At 34.1% G+C, this 24,734-nt stretch overlaps 4 protein-coding genes across 5 annotated transcripts; 1 reads left to right on the forward strand and 3 right to left on the reverse strand.

The window, feature by feature from the left end:
* Nucleotides 1–7,050: 7,050 nt before the first annotated feature.
* On the reverse strand, nt 7,051–8,269 carry LOC134267495 (uncharacterized). The gene is made up of 2 exons (XM_062749694.1): nt 7,885–8,269; nt 7,051–7,525 (listed from the first exon to the last, which is right to left on the reverse strand). The coding sequence occupies exons 1-2, from the start codon at nt 8,237–8,239 to the stop codon at nt 7,077–7,079; spliced, it is 804 nt and encodes a 267-aa protein (XP_062605678.1). The 5' UTR covers nt 8,240–8,269; the 3' UTR covers nt 7,051–7,076.
* Nucleotides 8,270–11,723: 3,454 nt separating this feature from the next.
* On the reverse strand, nt 11,724–14,941 carry LOC134267496 (complement C1q-like protein 3). Its single transcript, XM_062749695.1, has 2 exons — nt 14,541–14,941; nt 11,724–12,179 (listed from the first exon to the last, which is right to left on the reverse strand). The coding sequence occupies exons 1-2, from the start codon at nt 14,866–14,868 to the stop codon at nt 11,731–11,733; spliced, it is 777 nt and encodes a 258-aa protein (XP_062605679.1). The 5' UTR covers nt 14,869–14,941; the 3' UTR covers nt 11,724–11,730.
* A 597-nt stretch (nt 14,942–15,538) lies between these two features.
* On the reverse strand, nt 15,539–22,301 carry LOC134267497 (uncharacterized). 2 transcript variants are annotated; one of them, XM_062749696.1, is made up of 3 exons: nt 22,076–22,301; nt 15,978–16,125; nt 15,539–15,677 (listed from the first exon to the last, which is right to left on the reverse strand). In XM_062749696.1, exons 1-3 carry the CDS (start codon nt 22,202–22,204, stop codon nt 15,571–15,573), a joined length of 384 nt encoding a protein of 127 aa, XP_062605680.1. In that variant the 5' UTR covers nt 22,205–22,301; the 3' UTR covers nt 15,539–15,570. The 2 variants fall into 2 exon arrangements, with proteins under 2 accessions (XP_062605680.1, XP_062605681.1); XM_062749697.1 differs by having other exon boundaries at nt 22,072–22,301.
* LOC134267505 (uncharacterized) lies at nt 17,214–19,017 on the forward strand. The gene has a single exon (XM_062749704.1). The coding sequence runs from the start codon at nt 17,214–17,216 to the stop codon at nt 18,228–18,230; it is 1,017 nt and encodes a 338-aa protein (XP_062605688.1). The 3' UTR covers nt 18,231–19,017.
* Nucleotides 22,302–24,734: the final 2,433 nt, after the last annotated feature.

A 24,734-nucleotide genomic window follows, 5' to 3' on the forward strand; every position in this document is an offset into this window, starting at 1 on the left:
TGATTCTTAGGAAGGAAACCTAAGCGAACTCAATCATTTATTACATGTATTTGTACTTTGTAAAAACATTACAGATCTGATAATGAGATTGTAGGTTTATAACTTCTGTGATTAATTTTACGTGAATTGGAAATTAAATGGTTATACATACTTTCTGTTCTTTTGATTTTGAGACAAAAAATGCAAGAATCTGCATGCACAAACACTTCTGTTTCTATTAGGGATGTCAAATCGGTCAATTTTTAATACTCGGTTACTCGGACGTTTTTTCCGATCGAGTACCCGGGTACTCGGTCAAAGTGTAAATAAATATGAACAAGTAAACATTGTAAACTCTTGTAGAAATAAACCACATGCTTTGATAGGAGGTTTACTCGTTAGTGTATTTCTGTTGTAACGACGATGAGCACTTCGTGCCCGATGAAATTTAATGTAACATCGTTTATGTTCAATTTATTCATCAGAAAAACACAAGAAATAAAATCATAAGTAGTTCACAGATTTTTTGTTTCAAAAATCAATCTGCTCCGTATATTGTAATGTAACTCTTTGTTGCGTTTGACGTCCAGGTATCAGTCGTACAGTTTAACTTGAACTTGATCAAGTTCGCCTAACAGAGCGGATTTACGGTTTTAGTACACTTTTTGGACATAGATTTTCTAGTATTGTGGGGCGGTATTTTGAAGTTTGGTGCAATGATGGACATAAGTTTTTTAAGCCTTTGCATTGGCTTCAACCATTTGTATTGGCAGGTAATCAAACACAACCATATCAACAATCGCGCGGGCAATATCATCTATCTCTTTTCCAGAGAATTTTTAAAAGACTTCTCGCAGAATTAACAAGATTGTCAAATTTATTAAATCATAATAGACTTTAAACAATGTTCAGTGAAAACAAATAATTAAAGTTAATCAAAAATAAGGGTAGAAGACAGCCAAAGGTGAGAAAAGCCAGGTAACAGGCGCTTGGTCACGATAATTACTGTATAAACACTGCCACGGGCGATAACGGTCATTTAGAGGAGTAGGAAACCCTAATTACTATATGTACAAGTGCAATGAGTATTTTTTCGTTTTAAAACAGATTGTTTAATGCATTAATAAATAAGCTAAGAAATATTCAAAAATATACATCCGAGTAACAGAGTACTGATGTTAGTATTCGATACTCGGACGTTCGATCGAGTACCCGGTTAACCGGGTACTCGTTGACATCCCTAGTTTCTATGCAGAAAAAATTATTAAGACAATGTATTAATTTTAGTGCCCAACTCTGCTACTGATTAAAATTTTGATGAAAGCATTTTTAGCTCTTCTGAGCCAAAGGCTCAAAGAGCTAATGCTATGGCCATTTGTGCGGTGTGCTGTGTGCGTCGTGCGGTGTGCGGTGTGCGTTAACTTTTTAGAAAATGGGCCATAACTGAAAAACCCCTTGGCCAATCACTGTCAAATTTGTTACAGGGGATCATTGGCCCAAGGGCTACTATTTATACTGAAATAAGGGTTGTGACCCTAAAACATGGGGAGATAATCAGGAAAACAAAACCAAAAGTACTGGTTGCTAAAAAATCTTCTTCTCCAGAACCACCAGGCAGATTTTCACCAAACTTACATACAAGGATCAGGATATGTTGAAGATTATGAATTGTTCAAGGCATGACCCTGGGGCAAAGGGCGTGGTCTCATGGTCACTTCAAAGTTGACCTAAATTTACAAATAATAAAAATGCTTATATTTTGCTTACTAGGATCATCAAATCTTGTAAGTTGATGCATCTCAAGACATCACATCATGTTAACTCAAAAGTAGGTCATGGTGACCTACTTTTTAAATTTTGTAAGCATTTGTTTTCGAATTGATTTCAAGGCATATTTCAGGCACTTTATGGCCTATGATCATCAAACTTTGTCAATTGATGCATGTTGGGTCCTTGAACAACGTCAGTTTAAAAGTAGGTCACCGTGACCTACGTTTTGAACTTTATTACTAATTCTTTTTAAAACATTTAATCCAATTATTTCAAACACTGAGAAGTTTTGAATCATCAAATCTTGTAAATTGATGCATCTTGGGATTTTATAACATATTTATGAAAAAGTAAGTCTAGTGACCTACTTTTTAAATTTTGTAAGCATTTGTTTTCGAATTGATTTGAAGGCATATTACGGGCACTTTAAGGCCTATGATCATCAAACTTTGTCAATTTTGCATCTTGGTTTCTTGTACAATGTCACCTTAAAGGTAGGTCACCATGACCTACTTTTTAAACTTTATGACTAATTCTTTTTAAAACATTTAATCCAATTATTTCAGACACTGAGAGGTTTAGAATCATCAAATCTTGTAAATTGATGCATCTTGGGACCTTAAAACATATTTATGAAAAAATAGGTCACTGTGACCTATTTTTTAAATTTTGCAGGCATTTGTTTATGAATTGTTTAAAAGGCATATTTTGATTACCTTCAGACCTAGGATCATTAAACTTGGTCAGCAGATGCATCTTGTGACTTTAAAAAATGTCGACCAAAAGAAAGGTCACGGTGACCTAGATTCAACATTTTATGGCCATATTTTAGTATCTTAGGTATTTATTGGCTTAGAATCATCAAACTTTGTGAGTTGATGCGTCTTGGGTTTTCGGAGAGTGACGACCAAAAAGTAGGTCACGGTGACCTACTTAAAAATTTTTATTGCTTTATTTAAGTATCTACAGTACTTATTGGCTTAGAATCATCAAACTTTGAAAGTTGATGAATCTTGGGTTTTCGGAGAATGATGTCCAAATAGTAGGTCACTTTGAAATACTTTCGACATTTAAAGGCTATATTTTAGTATCTTAGGTTTTTATTGGCTTAGAATCATCAAACTTTGTGACTTGATGCGTCTTAGGTTTTCGGAGAATGACAACCAAACAAGTAGGTCACGGTGACCTACTTTAAACATTTTATGGCTTCATTTAAGTATCTACAGTATTTATTGGCTTAGAATCATCATACTTTGTAAGTTGATGCATCTTTGGTTTTAAGAGAATGATGTCAAAAAAGTAGGTCACGGTGACCTTATTTTTGACATTTAAGGCTTTATTTAAGTATCTACGGTACTAACTAGTTTAACTTTGTTTGTTGATGCATCTTTGGTTTTTAGAGATAGGCGACCAAAAAATAGGTCATGGTGACGTACTTTTGAATATCTCAAGGTCTTATTGGCTAAGAATCATCAAACTTTTTAGTTGATGTATCTTGGGTACAATTTCATAAAATGTAGACAAAAAAGTAGGTCACGGTGACCTAATTTTAAAAATCTCAAATACTTATTGGCTTAGAATCTTCAATCTTTGTTTATTAATGCATCTTGAGTCTTCAGAAAACTACAATCTTAATAAAGGTCACTGTGATGTACTTATGGCTTTTTATATCTTTATTATTAAAAATATTTTCAGTCCTAATTGGCTTAGAATCATCAAACTTTGTCAGTTAATGCAACTTGGGTCTTAAGATACTCAGGGTTAGAGGGTTCAAATAGAAGTGATAGATTGCAAAATTTATCAGAAGAGCGATTCAAGGCACTTAGGCCTCTTGTTTCAGTTCTCTATGATTCTTTAAAACATTATCACAGAAAAGAAAAATCCACTGGCTGACTCTCCAAGCTTTTTTAAAAAGCTAAACTTGTACAACCTTAGTAACGGAAGTGATGTAAAGCGAGGGGAGGTAATAACTGAAACATAAGATCTAGCAGTCATGTTGTGTGTTTACATGAGGTAAGATCGAGTAAGTGTTTGAAGTTAAAGATACAGTTATTAAATCTTGAATTTTCCATGGATTCCGAGGACTGGAAATGTGGGGATTGCATGGATAAGATGATTGAGCTGGTCGTCATGGGGGTGTGTCCCCATACCAAACCAGATTATACAAAATGTTTTGCGTTCCTTTTTGGAAATCAACCAATGAGAGGCGAAAATATAAACAAAATTAAATACATGTACGTTTTACATGTATAACGTCCCTCTCAAGATTTTAATTAATGTGGAGACGTCAACACTTGCCGATGGAAAGCTGCAAAAACATGTCTTACATTTATGCTCGGTACGTAGGGCGATCGAACAGTTACGGATTTTTTAGCACCAGCATTTACTGCAACACGGAACCTCTGCTTAAACGGTGTCATCCGAAGGACTGGTGTCCACGTTCCACAGCTGGATTTGTACACAAATATTTATTATAGCACATAAAGTAATAAATGCTTCAAGTCGTTGATCATACGAATGAACTACATAGAATGTAATGCAATTTAGACATCTTTATTTTAAAGTTTTGAATTGAATTTGTATTCTTATGTCCTTTAAAAACTTTAAGCTTAACAGTTATTTATTACACAATTAACTTCAGGTTAACAAGGATAGCCTATTAAATAAGTATCGCTTGGTGATCAGGAGGCCTGGCGTCGATTCTCTTTCGCGGCGCCGCGTTAAACCTAAGACGTAAATAAACAAAAGTTGTGACTCTTCCTTCGCCAAGCGCTCGGAATTAGAAGTGATAGTAATAAATGGGTCTTTGGGATATTACATTACATTTATTTCGAAAAATAATTCTCACTGCTCAATGGCCCTGAGTGCCGACTATAAATCTAAATTTGAATTCATACGGTGATGTCTCTTAATTGGTGAAAAATTCTCGAGAGGATTATTAAACAATATACAATCAATTAAGAATTTTAAAAAGTTGAATGTATTTATCCTACCTTCCGTTTGTACATACCGGTAGCTGTTTGGGACCTTTTAGACATTTTTGCCTAAAACGTTTACGTTTATACATAGATCCATGTCGCACTTTGAAAAATGTTCCCTTCAAATGATGCATTTTTTTTTCGTAGTAGACATAACAGAAAAAAACATCTTGGGTCTCTACAACACAACGTTTATAAACTCTTTTTTAAGTCAAACAAACAAAAATCAATAATAGCCTGGAGAATTCTTTCGTCGTTAAACACAGTATAAAGTGTAACATCGACACCGCTGATATGTAACTTGACAGACAAAATACAAATGATAGCATGTGATACGTTACTTTATTACCTAACCTACTATATAAATTATAATTAGGTATTTTGAACTGTTTCACGGTTTACTTTATGTTTTTGCGTGAAACAGTGAAGAACTGGAAAAATGAACTGAAATTATCAAAGCGTCATCGTGATATTCAAGCGTTTTGCATGATCAGCGTTGCTTATACCTGCTCTATAATTAATCAAATTTAAATAAAACACACAAACAATTCATTTATTAAGTATTACTTTAAATTAAAAATATTAATTTAATCTTTATATTATGTGTTCAGCTAATTAATAGACAAGTATGTGAATAAACAGTTGTGAATACGTTTTATTGATTGTTTGTGTGTTTTTATTCCAATTTAATTAATTATATAGTAAGTTAGGTAATAAAACACTTATTCAATTACTCTGAAACAGTCAAAACTTCCCTTATGCAGCAATATGCCCACGACCTTCGGCCTCGGGCAACAGGAGTATATATACAACATTTTGACTGTTTACCTCGTAGTCATTAAATAAGTGTATACTGTTACCTTCTACTGTAGAAACAGTGTTTTGTTTTTCCTTTCGCACTGAATCTGTAAGACAATATTCTGAGCAGGTTTATCGTTACATAAACTAAACAAAAGCTTTGATTATCATTATCTTACCTGTAACAGCTGTGTAAGATCTATTAATCAGCCGAGATTTTAAAAAAATATCTGAAATAATCAAACATCGCCAACTCGTGATTTCCAGCATGCGAAATGCAACCTGCTTTCATGTTGACATGCAAGCTATTAACATCAGAGTATCATGAACAGTACACAAGTGAAATAAAAATGAACTTTAGACATCTATGTAAAAAATCTTACAAATATATCAAAAACGAAGTTTCCAGGATTTAATATTTAGAACCGTCTGGAGCAAGACTCCAATAGATAACAACTGCATGTATCTTGATTACTGAGAACGAAGCAATAACCATGTTCATATAGCTCGAGATCTGAGAAAATACATGTAAATTATTCTTTGCTATTTTTAAATTCTATCTTTCTGACGATAAGGTAATTTTCTTAAACCTGACACAGTCATAGGACTTCTAGCCCACAGACTGTCATTTTTTAACTCATGAAAATTTTTTAAAGTATTCAGAAATTACTGAAAAAGCAATTCATATCCCTTACTGGGATCCCATTTTCTCTTTAGAATTTCATTTTACAATTATTAGGACCCTTATATGAAATATTGTCCTCAAATGGGCAAATTTCAGTCAAAACTTACTTAAGAATAATTCTTTCTTGGAATTAAAAGTCTGCATGTTTATTTTGATGTTCTGTCATCAGTTTTTAGTATAATATTCATGGACGTCCTGAACATACAAGCAAGTAATTTGTCATTGTTCAGCGTCATGTATTGCTTTTAAAATCGGGAAAAAAATGCTGCACAGTGATCGTTAGAGCCATTTCAGCGTTTTTCCCTATTTATGTCGTAAAATCACCTTTTCCGACCAGTAGGGATTACAAATAGAGTTTATTTTGCATTAAAATCAAAATATTTGCCAAAGGTGTACTGTCGCACTAATGACTGCATGGAATTAAAAAAAAAAAACACTGCGCAAAGTCATGCACACTCGAATTTAACACGGCCTCGTTAATTAAAAACACTTTTATATTAAAAAAAACATATTTTTGTGGAGGACATTATAAAACAAACTCCTAAAGAGAAAATAGGGTCCTAGTAGAGGACATGTATTGCTTATGCAATACTCTCAGAATGCTTGTTTTTTATTGTTCAAATATATTTTATTGCACATGTAATATTCCCCCCCCCCCCTAAAGTAAGATGTTGCTATTCTTTATGTTTCAATACACACTGTATCTTCCATTTTGACATTAAAAGTTGCATGTCGATTGCTTGTATTTAGGCCCCAAATTTGCCACTATTATACATATAAATAACTACATTCAAAATTACCAACATATATTTTTCTAAAAGTATATTTTAATTCCTTTTGTGTATATTCAATTTATATTCATTGTTTTAATTACAAGATAGACACCATCCAGAAAAGGTCGACCTCATTACGTTATCGCTTCTGATAGATCCCTTGGGGACTTCGGTTGAATGAGTTCTCGTATAAATGACGTCATTCTTTTGGACAGAGAGTACAACCGTTCCCGTGACGCCTCCGTAATCCCCTCCACCTCCTATGAAGTTCGCCCCAACTGGTTGGCTGTTGAGAGTGATTTCAATTGACATATAGTCATGACCGGCAATATTAGTAGCTGTGAATGTGTTCCATGTAAAGACGTACACTCCTCCCACAGGAGCAGTAAAGGTTCCCGAATGTTTGCTGTATCCGTTTCCAATATTGGTTACTTCATGATCATATATTAGTATATGATGGGCGCCTGGATTGTTTTCGTTTGATGACATGTAAGCGTAGAAGGCCACTACAGATTCTGTGGGAGCTGGGACAATTCTGTTGACTGTAAAAAACATACAAACTGATATATAAGTTTGTAAATAATTTATAAACATTTGACATACTTATTTATTTTTCTTGATCTCTGAAAGCACATTGTAGGGTTTGTGGACCTTTCGACAGTCCATCTCACTGTTCGAAAGGGATTTTATGAATGTATATAATAATGTATTTAATCTGTGCATTTTGCAAATATTAAAATGGATTTGTTTATATATTGTGTGTTATATAGTTTATTTGTTTTGTTTATATAGTAGTAAAATCAAACTAGTCTTGTATGCTAAAGAAACATGGCAAAAGCCAGTCCATGTAATCAAAATTAAAAAAAATAATTGAGGGGGGATAAATTTTGTGAATACGTACATTTTCGTTTAAAGTTGCCAGGTAGACTATCTTCACTATCGCTCCTCTTTGCTATATTGTGTTCCCGTAAATCCATTTCTTCTTTACTCACAGATTTTTCTTTTGAGATCGTTGACATTTTTGTAATGAGTTCATCCTTTTTCTTAACATCACGTTTTAGAGTGTTAATTTCAATCTCTTGTTCTACCAGTCTCTGTTCTTGGCCTTTAACCTTCTTATTTAAAAATTGAACAAGCTTTTTCAAATCCTCAAACTCCTCCCGAGAAACAACACTCCTATGAATATTTTCTTCCGATGAAATTCCAAGGATTCCCGACAAGAGGATGGAAAATATCACGAATTTTTTGAATCCCATGATACTCCTTGTAGTATGGAAACGTATGGAAATAACGGTGTGCTTTCTTATCTTTTAAGAATTACATGTAGATCTGGGTCATATTTACGATAGACCTCAGATAGTTAAGTATATTAAGTGCTTTTACGGTTGCACATATCATTCATAAGGATTTTCTTCCTAATGCACAGGACTTTTGAAAACTTATGTGTTATTAAGTAAATTAGAAAAAAATGTTGAAAATTTTGAAGTTTCTATCAATTGCAAAGCAATAAACAAGTGGCTCATGGGCAACACTACAGATCTGAGCACTGTGGCTAGGAAAAAGGCAAAACTCAATACTTTACAGTTTTTAAAAGCTTCAATACGTGTGGTCCGCTAAAAGGTAAAAAGGGGATGATTTGAATTAACTTGAATCTACTAAAAATGCTTATGTATTTCTTTTACTTACTGTAGCTTTTTTTCCTATAAGTTTGAAATTTTATTTTCCCTAACCTACCCCCGGGGTCATGATTTAAACATGATTTGAATCTACTCAACCTGAGGATGCTTTCGTATAGATATGAACAACCATGTATTTGAAGATTCTTTTTATTTTTTAGTTAAATTTATTGTTACACTATGGTCCCAACTTACACATGGGGATCATGATTTGAGGACTTTGAAACAACACTACCTGATCAATATTACCACTAGTACTAATTAATGGCTTTGCTGTTCTTGAGAAGATTTTTCAAATATTTTTCTTAAATATTCCTATGTAAAATTTTGATTGTCCTTTGTGGCCCCAACATATCCTTGGGGGCTATGGTTTGAACAAACTTGAATCTACACTACCCGAGAAAGCTTCCACACTAGGTTCATATTTCCCTACCTAGTGGTTCTTGGGAAGAAGATTTTTGAATTATGCCAAAAAATTCTTCAGTTTTTCTAAATTATCTCACCTTAAATGAAGGCATGGCCTCTTACCCAAGGATGGTATTTTGCAAGTTTGGTTGAAATTACCCAGTAGTTTTGGAGTAGAAGTCGAAAATGTGAAAAATTAACAGATGAACAGGCAGATAGACGGTTGGACAGACAGACTTTAGGCAAAATGTAATAAGAATAGCTCACTTGAGCTTTCAGCTCAGATGAGCTTTAAATGATATTTGTTTTCAAAGAAGTAGAAATGTACGAGGGGTGATCAGGAAGTTCGAGAAATATATTTACATTAATACAGCAACAATTCAGATCAGAATGCAATCTGGTACATATATAATCATATAGAAGTTCCATAAATAACACATGATAATATTAGTTATGTAGATACTTCGAGGGACTGTACGGAATTATGTGGGGTCCTATGAAACGTCAGCTATGAAGCTTCTTGCGGGGTCACGTGAAAACAGTATAATTATTGATGATGTGTGCTTGGTAAATATTAATATATGGTGGGTTAATCACGTGGAGGTGGCACATTAGCAGTGTAAGGTGTGTAGACAGCATAACATCGTTTTAAACAGTATAACTCTAAGCCAATGAAATTTCAAGATATTTATCAGAGGCAGGACAAAGTATGTTTTTGCGTCATGATTGTGACTTCACAATGTGTAAATTACGCCTATGTGTAAGCGATTTGTGACAATAGAAATGTTGACACAGCCTGTAAGACTGTAAAGTTTAACGTACCAGTTGGAAATTCCTTTGCATATAGTAATATATGAAATTTTTATGATGACAAAGGGCTTTCATGAAGTTTAATTATTAATTTGATGAATTGTTTTAGTGAAAGAAGTGAGATGCGGGTTGTTGTGTTGTCCATTGAAAGCAAGCTGTAGAACAGAATTATGTGTCTTTGCTTCAGCAATTTATTATGAAATATCGCAAGTAAGTTACGGCAAGAAAATAGCTGAATATATTATAAAATAGTATAATAAGTAAATCCCTAAACTCTTGACCTTTAGCATATTAAATATGATTATAAGAAGGTGTCCATTCTATATCCAAATTGGATAAGCGTTCTTAAGACAGGGAAATCAGGTTGTGACACCATGCTACATTTCTGGAAAAGGATTTTTTATGAACCCATCCTATTTCCAAGATTGACTAATTTAGGTAAGTAAAAAAAAAAATTGCACTCGTCAGAAAAATTTGGCCGTTTTTTTTTTTAGGGGGGGGGGGGGGGGGCTTTGGTAACGTTTTCCAACAAGCGAAATAGTACATTAGTGAATTTTAAATGCTACTAATCCAAGGAAATCAATTTTTAGTATTTTATTCATTTTTAAACATGCAGTTTCAAGTCCTTTTTCAAAGATTAACAATACTTTAAACATTTTCAATACATTTACAATTATGATTGAAACTAGGAATTTTATGTTTCACATGATACAAATCCGAGATTTAAGGTTCGCTTCCTCACTCCGAGACACTAGATCAAATCGCTGGTGATTTAAAACAAATAGCATCAATGACACGACTATCTTGCCATGTACAGCCATATTCAAAGCTGTATCAGTATGATAGAGCATATGATTCATTTTTAATTTGAAAAATTCTTTTCAATATATATTTTAAGAAAATAGTTTTTACACTAAAATTTAAAGTAACAATGAAATACGAGTATTTATCCCCTTTGATAGGATATTTTTAGAAAAAGTGTGATGAAAATTATTTGTTGACTTAAAAGCGATCAATTTTGTACAAATTATATCATCATAGCATGTAAATGATCGGTTGCTCAAGAGTAAATTTCTAAGAAAGATTAAGTTTTAAAGGATTATTGTTAGAATTTTGAAGGACTTGTGTAAATAAAACTCTAAATATCGTTATACAAAGAATCGTTGGTTAAGTTACAAATATAATGACAGAAAATTAGTCTCCCAAATTGAAGTAATTCTAGATTATTGTGATAACTCGCTAAAGTTTCATTTTGATCTAACGAAACATATCCTTTTTTTAAGATTTGTTAGAAAAATATATTTTATGCTCAATGAACAGATAGGGCATCCATTGACATGTTTTCTTGTTGCGTTTTAACTAACAACGGTTGTTAATGATGTTGCCAAATATTAATTGGACTTTCTGAAAACTTTTTCACTACAGATAATACTTTGGAAGCTGAAGTTGCTATGGCAGTCAGCTAGAGTTTCGCTAATGTATTGATTGGCACAAAATAGAACAAGTTCAACGACAGTGTGCCCTTAATACTAAATAACATAGATAACACCTTTAACTTATAGTTATAAAAAAAACGTATAGTTATTGTGTTATTTTCGAATTCTTAATCAAACACATGTGCAAAAAATTATTCATAATATAAGAAGGTTTTAAAGATTTAGAAACGCAAATCTAGCTGAATTTTTCAAATTTCAAAAAATAATCCGACAAAGTATACCTTGTGAACTATACACCTTGTAGCTTTCTCATACTTCATATTCATTTGCTTTAATTACTTCTTAAGGTTTTCCTATTATGTGTTAAATAAATGTGACACATATATATGCATACTTTATTTTCGTTTTATTTTTATTCTTTTAATGACAAGACAGACACCATCCAGAGAAAGTAGATCTCATTACGTTGTCGCTTCGGATAGATCCGTGGGGGACGTACGTTGAATGAGTTCTCGTATAAATGACGTCATTCTTTTGGACAGAGAGTACAATTATTCCCGTTACTCCTGCGTAGTCACCTCCACCTTGTACGAACGTCGCCCCAACTGGTTGGCTGTTGAGAGTGATTTCAATTGACATATACTCTTGGCCGCCATTATTAGTTACTGTGAATGTGTTCCATGTAAACACATAAACTCCATCCACAGGAGCAGTAAAGATTCCGGAATGTTTGCTGTACCCGTTTCCAATATTGGTCACTTCATGATCATATATAAGTGTATGATGGGCGCTCGGATTATTTTCGTTTCCTGACATGTAGGCATAGAAGGCTACTACAGATTCTGTAGGGGCGGGAACTATTCTACTATCTGTAAAAGTAATGTGATCGATGTAAGTATACAATGATAGAGCATTAAAGGGAATATCCAGCAGTCTGTCTACGATTTCCTTGTATTTGATTCAATAATTATGTTATGTTTTTTTAAATAGAGGACGTTGTCAGGTTCTTGGCAATCTTTCTGAACAAAAACTTTACATGTATGTCATGTCCATGGTATCATTTCTGCTATGCAATATTTAATTAAACCATTGTTTACTTGGGGAAAAGGAGCATATTATTTTTTTCCTGTTCTTGAATTAAATTCAAAATAATCAGGCGTTTAACATTTTTTTTACATTTCTATAGATATATAAAATGCTTCCTATCACTTTGATTTGTTTTGATTGATTCATGGATTGATTATTGTTCAACGTCCCTCTCTCGACAATTTTTCACTCATATATATGGAGACGCCAACTCTTGCCAGTGGAGAGCTGCAAATGTTGTCCCATACTCGGTACTTGGGCCATTGAGAAGGGAGGGGTGTTGCAACCACTATTAAAATAACGACCACAAATGAAATAATTGTATCAATAGTGGTTGAGAGTGAATTTCAATAGCAAACATAGTTAGTAACCACTATTGAAATACAACCACTATTGAAATAATTATATCAATAGTGGTTGAGAGTGCATTTCAATAACAAAGATAGGTAATAACCACTATTGAAATACGACCACTATTGAAATAAGTGGGTGAGAGTGCATTTCAATAACAAACATAGATAGTTAGCACTTTTGAAATACTACTACTATTGAAATAATTATTTCAATACTGGGTGAGATTCATTTCAATAACAAACATAGGTTGCAACCACTATTGAAATAATGTTCACTTTTGAAATAAAAATTTCAGTATGGATTAAATTATTGATTTTAATAGTGCATTGAACAATGAATACAATGTATATTGAAATAATTATTTTAAAAGTTGCTGAGGCGGTGAAATTTTTCTTTCAATTCTGGTAGTATATTTTAATAGTGGTTGAAAGCTATGGTTACCATATTGAAATGCACTCTCACCCACTATTTAATAATTATTTCAGTAGTCCTCGAATTTCAAAAGTGGTTTAAACCTATGGTTAATATATTGAAATGCACTCTCACCCACTATTGAAATAATTATTTCAATAGTGGTCGTTCTTCAATAGTGGTCATTATCTATGTTTGTTATTGAAATGCACTCTCAACAATTATTAATATAGTTATTTCAATAATGGTCGTATTTCATTAGTGGTTACTAACAATGTTTGTTATTGAAATGCACTCTCAACCACTATTGATATAATTATTTCAATAGTGGTCGTTTTTCAATAGTGGTTACTAACTATGTTTACTATTGAAAGCCACCCTCAACCACTATTGATATAATTATTTCAATAGTGGTTGCATTTCAATAGTGGTTACTAACTATGTTTGCTATTGAAATCCACTCTCAACCACTATTGATATAATTATTTCAATAGTGGTTGTTATTTCAATAGTGGTTGCAACAGAGGGGTCTTTTTTGTGTCGGCACCTACTGAGTCACGGGAACTCGGTTTACACGGTTTCATCTGAAGGACTGGTCTTACGTCCCACCTTGGGGTTCAAACCGGCGACGTAAGTATCAACTCTATATTTCGCTACTTTAGAGCAGACACTCTAACCACTGCGCTAAGCGGGCGACTATTTTGTTTGAATTCATTAAATAAATCATTTTTTATAACTTTGAAGGAAGGAATCCCCTTTGTAACCAAAGAGAGGGGAAAAATATGTAATTGTTCATTGATCTCTTAGATTTAATTAAAACGTTAAATAAGAATCGTTACAGAATAAGTTTATTGCATTTTTATTTTTCCTTTATGGTAGAAAAAATTAAGAAACAAATATTTCTTTAAAATCAGTTTCAGATATTGATAAGGTATCATTTTAAAGCATTGATCGGGATGCAAATACATGTAAGTGTTTCTATGAGATCAAATATATCGAAAAACCCGTATGGCATTTAATAATATAAGCTACCGATATTTACATTCAAATAAAAACTTTTAAAACGATATCTTTATATTTCCTATATAAATAGAAGAGTTTTCTATATTCTACGTGTTAGAATAGGTCCTCAGTACCCCCTTGCTTGTCGTAAAAGGCGACTAAATAGGGCGGTCCTTCGAATGAGACAGTATAAATCGAGGCCCCGTGTCACTGCAGGTGTGGCACGATAAAGATCCCTCCCTGCTCAAAGGCCGTAAGTACCGAGCATCTGCCTAAATTTGCAGCCCTTAACCGGTAATGGTGACGTCTCCATATCAGTGAAATAATCTGGAGAGGGACGTTAAACAGTATACAATCAATCGATATATTCTACATACATTTGTTGTTAATATCGACAGATGAACGTTCTTCATGACTGCTCTTCTTTTCTATGCTGGATTCCCGTACACTCCTTTTATCTCTGTTCGCCGGTTGTTCCTTTGAGATCTTTGCAATAAATTCATCCTTTTCCTTAACATCACGTTTTAAAGCAGTTATTTCTTTCTGTTGGACTTCAACCTTTTCATATAAAACTTGAACTAGTCTCTTCAGATCGTCAAACTCCTCTCGAGATACCACGTTTCGGGGATTATTTTCTCCCATTGAAATCCCAAGGATTCCCAAGGAGAGCAGGGAAAACAGTAGGGCTTCGTACATGTATTTCATATCAGGATTCTAGCAGTATGGCTATGTATTGAAAAACGGAGCGGAATATGTTATCTATTGAGAGAACTGTGGAATTGACCTTGTCTAGGTCATCTTATCACATAATAGAACTCTTATCTTTCTGAAATGTATGTAAGGCAATATTATACTTATGATTCATTTTTATTTATTTTTTGTCTCTAAAATTTCATCTGCAAAACTATGTACAAATTGCTTATTTTACAGAATATTACAAAAATCAAATGAATGTTTTGATTTATGGACTTTAAAAAACATGAACATGTATGTTAAATTACGCCAAGGTTTATTTGGAGTGAAAAAGGAATGAAAATTGATAGCTGCATCTTTAAAACGACTATTAAATTATTCATGTAAATTGTGTATTTAAATAAGACCAAACTAATACACTGTAATAAAAGTGTGAAGTTCTTACTTTTATTGGACCATGTTGTATGACTCACATAAATTTTAAAGTGCAACATGTTCTTAAGAAAAATTATCTTTACTGTACATTTTCCACCTTCTTGTTTATTCTTTCTTGACATTTACCACTCAGATATCAAATCATTAATATTAATAACATTAGAAAAAAATGTAGATTGACGAAATCTAAGCGTTTAACAAAGAACACATCATTTCTTTAATTGATAGTCTTTTGTAAAACTACTTGAATCATTCAAATGAAGACGAAATGAAAATCATCTAGTATCTTGTATTCTTTCTTATGTATAGAAACAGTTTAACGGCGGTGTATATAAGAATCAGTCCGCCTACACTGCCTCCAGTTGATCCAGAGAGGATGAGTACGTCTGTAAAATTAAATGATACCAATCAAATGATATCAAAATACGAGTAGATGTTTAAACTACATGTTATAAACTGATTTAGGGTAAAGTCTAGTCTCCATATAAATTTAAAGAGAAATCATATCGCACTTTGAAAGACTTATATTGAGATAATCGTTCATAATATGTCATATTGATAAGCATAGACTACAGAGCTGATGAAATTTCCAAAAACATATATTAGAACCGTTAATTTTTTAACATTTTGACAGTTTGTGATAATATCAATTTTAAATTAGGATTGTTAGGACTATTGCAACTTACAGTTAGTCACTAATTTTCCAAAAACGGTCATCCGGAATTTGACGTTCTCCGTGGAGGTCACATTGGTTTGGGCTTTTATTTGTATCCTCATCATTTCCGTTCCCTCGAGGCACCAAGTGGTAGGAGGACGCACAGTGCAGTTGAAAACCTTTAAAACATATATATTCTTATAATAAATTGCTAATATCAACATATAGTGATTAGAGTGATACATGTTTTTGTGTTGTCAAATTATTATCTTACATAAAACATTGATTTCCTTATATCATGTTAAGGGAAAGGTGTGCGATGCTTGCATAATTAGGTGTAAAATGCAAGGATCTAGAGGAGTCGTGAGGAGATGGACCTTAACCTTATTAAAGTAAGAGTTAGATAAGTTCTATCTATAATAATAACATTGTTCCCCATATATTCGCACCCTCTTAAAATGGAAAGAATACCCACTAATTATCTGAAGAAGATTCACAAGGGAAAGTATCTATATACAGGAAAACATTTAATCAACTCTTCTGACAGATAGACAAATCCCACATGGTTTTTGAGGATTGAAACCTTATGAAAAGGCACCTAATTTTTATAATTGCTTTAAAAAGTTTTTGTTAAAAAAAAAAAAAAACAAGAAATGTTTGTAGAACACTTGTGCCCCCTCCCCCAAATAATAAGAATTTGTGTAAGTTAAAGGAAAATAACTCTGAAGAAAATGGCTCGATCGTGCTCAGAACAAAACCTGACCTAGATATTCATATCATAAATCTCTACACTGTATTTCATTTTAATATGTGCAACTTCTGCAAAGAAATTGAACGGTAACAGCAAATAATTGGAATTTTTTAAGTCCAACGGGCATAACTCTGTCCGAAATACACTTGTAGTCCTTTCGTACCCAAAACAGAACGTGACTAGGATTTATTCTTATGATAAAACTGTATACCAAATCCATTTAAATATAAATCAGTGTGCCCTTCCTTCTTCTAAGGGGACATTAAAATCTGTTTGAGAATATGACCTCCCCCGAGGAAAACTATCTTGTTTTAATAATGCCTCTTAACATGCATTAAATATTCCTTTAAAAAATACGATACCGGTATCACGAATACACATGTATGTATTCCTTGTACCCAACATATAATTACCATTAATTGGTGAAAAAAATTCAAACTACATGTATACATTATTTTACGGTGTGAAATAACAAGGTAAGCTACAAATTTCAACGAGCACCCCAAGTCAACGACAATGCCAAAAAGAAAGCGTGATTCGACGCCATTACCAAGAAGGCGAGCCAAGCGCAACGATGGCGCCCAGACCAGTCAAGGAGATGGTCAAACTGAAACCAGTGGAAGCATGGGACAGCCGTCCTTTAGCTTATCTAATGAGCAGTTGCAGCAGGTGTCAGAAGCTGTAGCAAACATCCTAAGCAAGCAGAGTGGGACAAACCCCCCAATGCCCATAGAGCCACTGGAAACCCCCATGGCCACACGGGAACAGAGTCAAGGTACAGAACCCGTTTTGATAAATGACAATTATCTTGCATTAACGACAAGCTACGACAATGATTTAGGCCATAAAGTATCAAATAAATTAAAACTTAAAATTGTTAATGGCGAGTACATCAATTTGGGCTTGTTGGTTGAAAATTCATATGGGGCCGATCCAAACGATGAGACCAGATATTTTTCTATGAAAGAGGGAAGCCTCACCCTGGCCCCCAAATCTAAAGCAAAGGTAATCAATGACATACAAGTATGGACAGATGCCTTTCTCATTTACGCATCGATATATACCTCAGCCCATCCCGAGAGCAGAGCTCAGTTATTCAAATATATTCATACTATTAGGTTAGGGGCAAATAGAGTTAAGACTCTCGGGTGGCGTGATTACGACATCCAGTTCAGACTGAAGAAGGAGGCTAACCCATCTCTCTCATTTGCTGTTGTCGATCAGGAGCTATGGGTCTTGTATATGTACAGTCCCCCTAGCACCCAGACTTCCTCACATCAGGCCCCCCTTCTAAAGTGTTATATATTCAATTACAAGGGCATATGTAATAAACTTGTATGTCAATACAAGCACGAATGTATGATATGTTCACAAAACCATCCCTACATTAAACATAAGACATCCTCAGGCTCTAGTTTGAATTTTAGGTCAACTGGTCTGCAAGCAACATGGCGGCCTCAGCTACCCAGGAGACCCGCGGCACCAAGTTCAGCTATTAGAGCACCTTATACCCAATCAGCTAGACCTCAGTAATATTGCAGCAAGCCCGATTAACGTACCGAGATTAGGCGATTTATTAGCAAATTACCCACTTGGCTTGGTAGCCTTAGAACTTTTGCAGGGTTTTACATATGGTTTTAGGTTGTGTTATGAAGGGCCTCGAGTGGCCACTGACTGTAATAATCTCAAATCCATGTCTGGGTTACAGTACGAAGCTATTCAGTTGGTCATTAATGAAATCATGTTAGGCAGAGTTGCAGGTCCATTCGATCAGCCCCCTCTACCGAACCTTAGGCTGTCTCCAGTGGGCATGGTACAAAAAAAGGGGGGTTCTTACAGATTGATTCATCACTTGTCTTACCCTACAGGGTCTAGCGTCAATGATTTTATTAGTAAGGAACACTGCTCAGTTAAATACTCGTCATTTGACGATGCATTAGACATGCTTGCAAAATTAGGTCCAGGAGCACAAATTGCTAAATTAGACATAAAAAATGCATTTAGGTTATTGCCAATTCACAGAGCAGATTATGAATTATTAGGTTTTAAAATTCAGGGTATGATATTTGTAGATAAGTGCTTGCCATTTGGATGTTCTGTAAGCTGTTCCAAGTTTGAGAAGTTTTCTACCTTTTTAGAATGGGTACTTAAAAAGCAGGCCAAAAGCAACAATGTGGTTCATTATTTAGATGATTTCTTGGTAGCAGGTAGGGATGGTAGCCAAGATTGTGCTAGGCTTATGTCGGTTTTTAGTTCCATTTGTCATGAGCTGGGCATCCCCTTAGCGCACGAAAAAACTGTGGGGCCTACAAATATTTTGATTTTTTTGGGGCTAGAAATTAACACTCGAGAAATGACAATTAGCATACCATCAGACAAATTGGGACAGCTTAAGGACCAGTTAACGTATACATTATCCAAAAAGAAGGTTACATTGAAAGAGCTTCAGGCTCTTACAGGGCTACTGAATTTTTGTATAAGGGCTATCCCAGCTGGTAGGGCTTTTGTTAGAAGGCTTTATGATGCTACTTGTGGGCTGTCAGAGCCACATCACAAACGCAGGGTCAATTTAGAAATGAGGGCAGATATTAAAACTTGGCTACTGTTCTTAGAATGTTTCAACGGAGTCACTTCTTACAGAACTGTAGATTGGTCAAATGATTTTGACATGGAGTTGTTTACTGATAGTGCAGGGAACACTGAGTTAGGTTGTGGTGCTATTTTAGGTAAGCAATGGGCATTTATGCAATGGCCATCACAGTGGAAAGGGCTAGAGATCATTAAAGACATTACATTTTTAGAATTAGTACCAATAGCTATGGCTTTCGAAATCTGGGGGGGAAAATTGGCTGGCAAAAAAGTTATTCTTCACACTGACAACCAGGCTCTGGTATCAATTCTTAATTCTAAGACATCAAAATCAAAAAGGGTCATGCGTTTGCTCAGAAAGTTAGTTCTTCAGGGGTTAGTGCATAACATCCAGTTTAAGGCAACTCATATCATAGGCCTGCATAATATCAAAGCAGATTCTATCTCTCGACAGCAATGGTCACGTTTCCGAGCCAGCTTCCCAGAGGCAGAGGATCACCCAACATTAATACCCTGGTCATTTCGGCAAGTGATCTGCGACATAGAGCTCATGAGCTCTTAAGCTATTCCATCTCTGACAGTACAAAGAAGTTGTATAACACTGCATTAAATGTATTCAATGATTTTCGCAAGCATTATTTTGACACAGAAGAGTGGCCTCCCCATTACAATCAATTAGTCGATTTTGTCTCCTATCTATCGTATAAGCAGTATTCCCCAAACACGGTTAAGTCGTACATTTCTGGGATATCTTATTTTTGTAAACTTCACAACCTTTCTGATCCAACACAATCATTCTTACTCAGAAAAACCCTGGTAGGGCTGGGCAGAAAAAATGTCCAGGTTGATGAACGTAAACTGGTCACTTTAACAATTTTGTCCAGCATCCTTAAGTTACTGCCCACAATATGCAAATCTCATTATGAAACGATGCTGTTCTCAACCATATTCTCAACAGCCTTTTTTGGTTATTTCAGAATGGGGGAGCTGGTTCAAAATTCAGTGCATGACCCTGGTCATGCTATTCAAGCCGGGGATGTAACCTATCACAAACAGACCAATAAAATCCTCATTGTCCTTAAACACTCCAAAACTGATCAAGAGGGGAGGGGGGCAACAATTTCACTAACAGCCACTTTACAGGCAGTATGCCCAGTGCGCTTAGATTTATCATTTATGCAACTAAGACCTAGCATCCCTTCAGCATTTTTTTGCCACATCTCAGGTAGTCCAGTGACAAGGTATCAGGTGTCAGCTGTTTTCAATATGGCCTTAGACAAATTGGGGTTAAGCAAGCAAACTTATAAAACTCACTCCTTCCGCATAGGCGCAGCCTCAACTGCCTGGACTAATGGGGCCAGTGAAAAAGACATTGCTAGTAAGGGCAGATGGAAATCTCAGTGTCTGTACAAGTACATAAGGAATTAATATGTTCATAACTCGCTAATTTTTCTGTTGTCAAATCTTTGTAGGTGTAAAGAGAATATGGATCATTGGGTCCTCCATTGTTAAACATGCATTTTATTATGCCAGAAAATCAGTATTTGGCACCAACTTAGAATTAGACCGGCACAATGCTACCATATTCTGGCAAGGCAAAGGGGGTATGAAGGTGGAGGACATCTTACCCAAAATTAGAACATTACTCAAGGTAGAAAATGCTCCTCACATGTTAGTTATTCATTGCGGGGGAAATAACATTCCATGGTATAGTGGGGGTAAGTCAGCTGATCTACGTTTCAGATTAAAAGAAATATTACAAAAATTAGAAAAATTGCTACCATCAACTTTGCTTATATGGTCACAAATACTGCCACGTCTTCATTGGAGGGGGGGGAATCAACCAGTCTGCTATGGAGAGAATAAGAGTCAGAGTAAATAGCCATGTGGCTACTCACTTGTTAAGGTCTGGGGGGAAGTACATCAGGTACCCAGAGTTACATAGGATCAACACAGGCATGTTTTCTAAAGATAAGATTCACCTTTCTGAGATGGGTAATAACTTGTTTTTTTATAGGTTGCAACAGGCTTTGCAAGTGTTTTTGATTAATAACTCAGTTCACGTGTCCCCAAGAGATGGGGAAATTGGGCCATGGCTGCGCCATGACTAAGATTTTAGTCATGGTAACTATTTTATTTACTGTCAATAGACTATTGAGGGTCTATTTATTTGTATTGTCATGCACCAAGTCAATTTTTGCTCTTGCTCATAGACTGTTGAGAGTCTATGTATTTGTATTGACACAGTTTCTTATTTTTCTGGTCATTTTATTTTAACAAATATTGATTATTGTCATAAATTACAATATTTGAGGACATAAACATGAGTTATGCAATCACCAATTTTAAAAATTTCAATCCCCCCCTTTTTCCCCCTGCCGTCTGACCCTACTGGTGGCGCAGCCAATGCTCAAAGCATAGGCTCGTGGCGGATATTTGGCTCACCAGTAGTGCCTAACCTTGATTCTTAATATATGACTTGGTGCAAAATTGATTGAATTTTGCAATTATTGTCCAAGCAGGCGAGCATCTGTTCCCAGGGCTCTCCATTATGCTTGTTTTATTTGTGGGGACGCCACCAAGGCAAGAATTGATGCTGGGCTCCCTTATTTGTTTTAATGCAGCCGTGGCCTATATCGCCAAATAAATATAAATAATTAAATAGAAGTTTTTTGTTATCTTTGGTATAAAGGCCCAAGGTAAGGGCATCTTTTGATAATTGGTGAAAAAAATTCAAACTACATGTATACATTATTTTACGGTGTGAAATAACAAAGTAAGCTACAAACTCTTGTTTCTGCTGGTGTCGTAATGTATCCAAACCATATAGCACAGTCAGGATCGTCATACTGGAGTAGAGATACACAGACTCTGTACTCATTGATCAGGGAAGAGTCTCCGCCATAGAATTTCATCATGTTACACAACAAATAATCAATCGGTGAACCGTCATATGTCACGTGATATATTGTTGTGTCGCTTACTGCTCGCTTACTGGATTCACATGCATCTTTTTCAAATGACACTTGAAAAAAAAGAGATTGCCTATAGAAAGGTAGCAATAATTTGAAAAAAATAATAAATCAGAGAAATAGTTTTTTCCATATACTGTAAATCATTTTTTATTCCCGACGTCATTTTCGCGTTGAACTTTAAGCGATACAGTGAGCTCGCGAAAATTTCATTTTCGCGTATATTAGTCATCCGTTTGATTTTAGAAAATGTAGTGATCTACTGTACATTGAATCTCCAGCATAAGAAATCATAAAATAAATTTTAATATAAGTTTACATATAAGGAATGGATATGGAAATTAAAACTTGCAAGAGAGTGTGGGAGAGGGTATAAACTTCAAAGATAAATAATGGTGTATCCAAGCACATGATATCTAATCGATTAAGAGGGTTTTGTGACTCACCTGTGATATTGGTCAGTGCATAACAAAGGTCCACAAGTAGTATACTTGAGATAAATGAAAGCTTTGCGACCAGCATGGAGAGATTTATTTCCCAAATGTTCCTTAAATTTTGATAAAATCGGTTTACAGAGTTCAGTTACAACATGTTGAGTGCTTACCATTCTATATCTTCTAATACGAGTAATATTCTCCATTTAATAATTCTTTATATGATAATTATAAATAATACATATTAAATAAGAAATAAATAATAAACAAAAACATAATGTCAATAAAAGAAGTACTTACTTTGTCTTAATGCACTATGTTTTTTTCAAACACGAAACGCAGGAAAATATCGCCGTAATTAAGGAAAATGATGAAAAATATTTTTAAGCCGAAGTAAATGACCTTTTTTCTTGTCTTTTGTTAATATTAGCTACAATATGCTGAAACTAATGAAACATTTTTTAAGAAACGTGATCAGAAGCTTTTTTAATACATTTTACCTCGAAAATCGCTTTTATTGTCAATAAAAAAAAATCTGGTTTCAGTTTATTGCAACTAAGCTTGTAATACTGCCTTATTCTCTGATATCATTCAGTCACTGTTATTGAAATAAAGTCACAAAGGATCAGTTCGTTTATTGTAATGAAGAGTTCTGTTTCAGCTTAATATGCATATCTGCTTTTAATTATAGAGTTTATATGAAAAGGTTGAAGAATTAAAGAAAGCTTAAAGCTGACTATTTCTTTTTTAAGGTCTTTTAGAATGTTCCATTTCTTTAATATAGCAGAAAAAAGACAAAGTTTTGTTCAGTCTCATGCGCTAGGGTTGAAGGTAGTTTATTTACGTAAATTTCACTTTAACGTCAAACACTTTCACAAAAAACTTTATTCGGTAGTGACCAATATTTGCCCCCAAAATCAAACTTTGACGGAATAAAAATTGATTATGTTTTATATCAGGGGGATTCATGCTGACTTCAAAGCACTGAATGTTTTCGTCAGCAATGACGTCATATGTTTGAAATGATGTCAGAAAAATTATGTAAATCTAAAATTTCCATAATTTTTATAGAAAAAATGTTAAAATTGCGTCAATATTTTGAGTAAAAATCACCGAGCGCAGGTGTGTTCAGGCTCAATATTTTGATATAATGTGTAGAATAATAATATCAATTAAATATGCAAATATTGTTCCTGAACAGACATGCGCTCTATAAATTCTATAAATAAAATTGTTGAAATTTTGTCCATTTTGTCCTTTTTCTGAAAAATAATGCAAAATCCGACGAGTTTGTGACGTCAAAAAATAAAAAAAATTGTCAATAACCTACTTTGAAAGTATATTATGTTTTGTTTATTTATATTTTTCATACAATTTATACAATACAACACATTTTAAGAACTTTTCAAAATATAATTTTTGTGGGGGCAAATATATGCGAAATACCGAATATAGTTCTTTACAAGAGTTAACTAAAAAATTACTACAAAACTTTACTCTTGTACTTTTTTGATCATTTAGTACCATTATCTATCGTAAATTACATTTCAATGAGAATTTTTTTTTATAAAGTATGTAAATAGTTATACAAGAAATAGTTCATTTTAAGATTAAAATTTACTTGCAGGAAGTTAAAAAAATACATCTAAAGTTCATAATGAAAAAAATTTGATTTACTATAATAATAATAGTTATCTATAGTTAACGGCAATATTTTTTTCGGTAGGGTTAAGCTAATAAAGAAAAAATAATAGAGTCACATTGTGTTTTGATTTTCTTCTTTTGGGCAAGTACTAATATCCTTCCAACGTTCTCGGATTTAGGTTCCTAAATATGTACATGTATGCACATATTGATAAAATGTACTTATTAAAAGCTTAAGGCATATGGAGCCTATACTGTTATCTTTCTACCTTACTGATTACATATCAATAGGAACATACATAATTACACACCAGTGCCAAAGTATTTGTGGTCATATAAAACAAAAGACGATATTAAAACCTTAGTTTTCGCTTTAATACGGGGACAGCATAAAAAAA

The sequence above is a fragment of the Saccostrea cucullata genome, unplaced genomic scaffold, assembly GCF_032062105.1.
Source record: "Saccostrea cucullata isolate Sc308-1 unplaced genomic scaffold, CSIRO_AGI_Scuc_v1 ctg1643, whole genome shotgun sequence".
In the NCBI taxonomy this organism is placed as follows: Eukaryota; Metazoa; Mollusca; class Bivalvia; order Ostreida; family Ostreidae; genus Saccostrea; species Saccostrea cuccullata.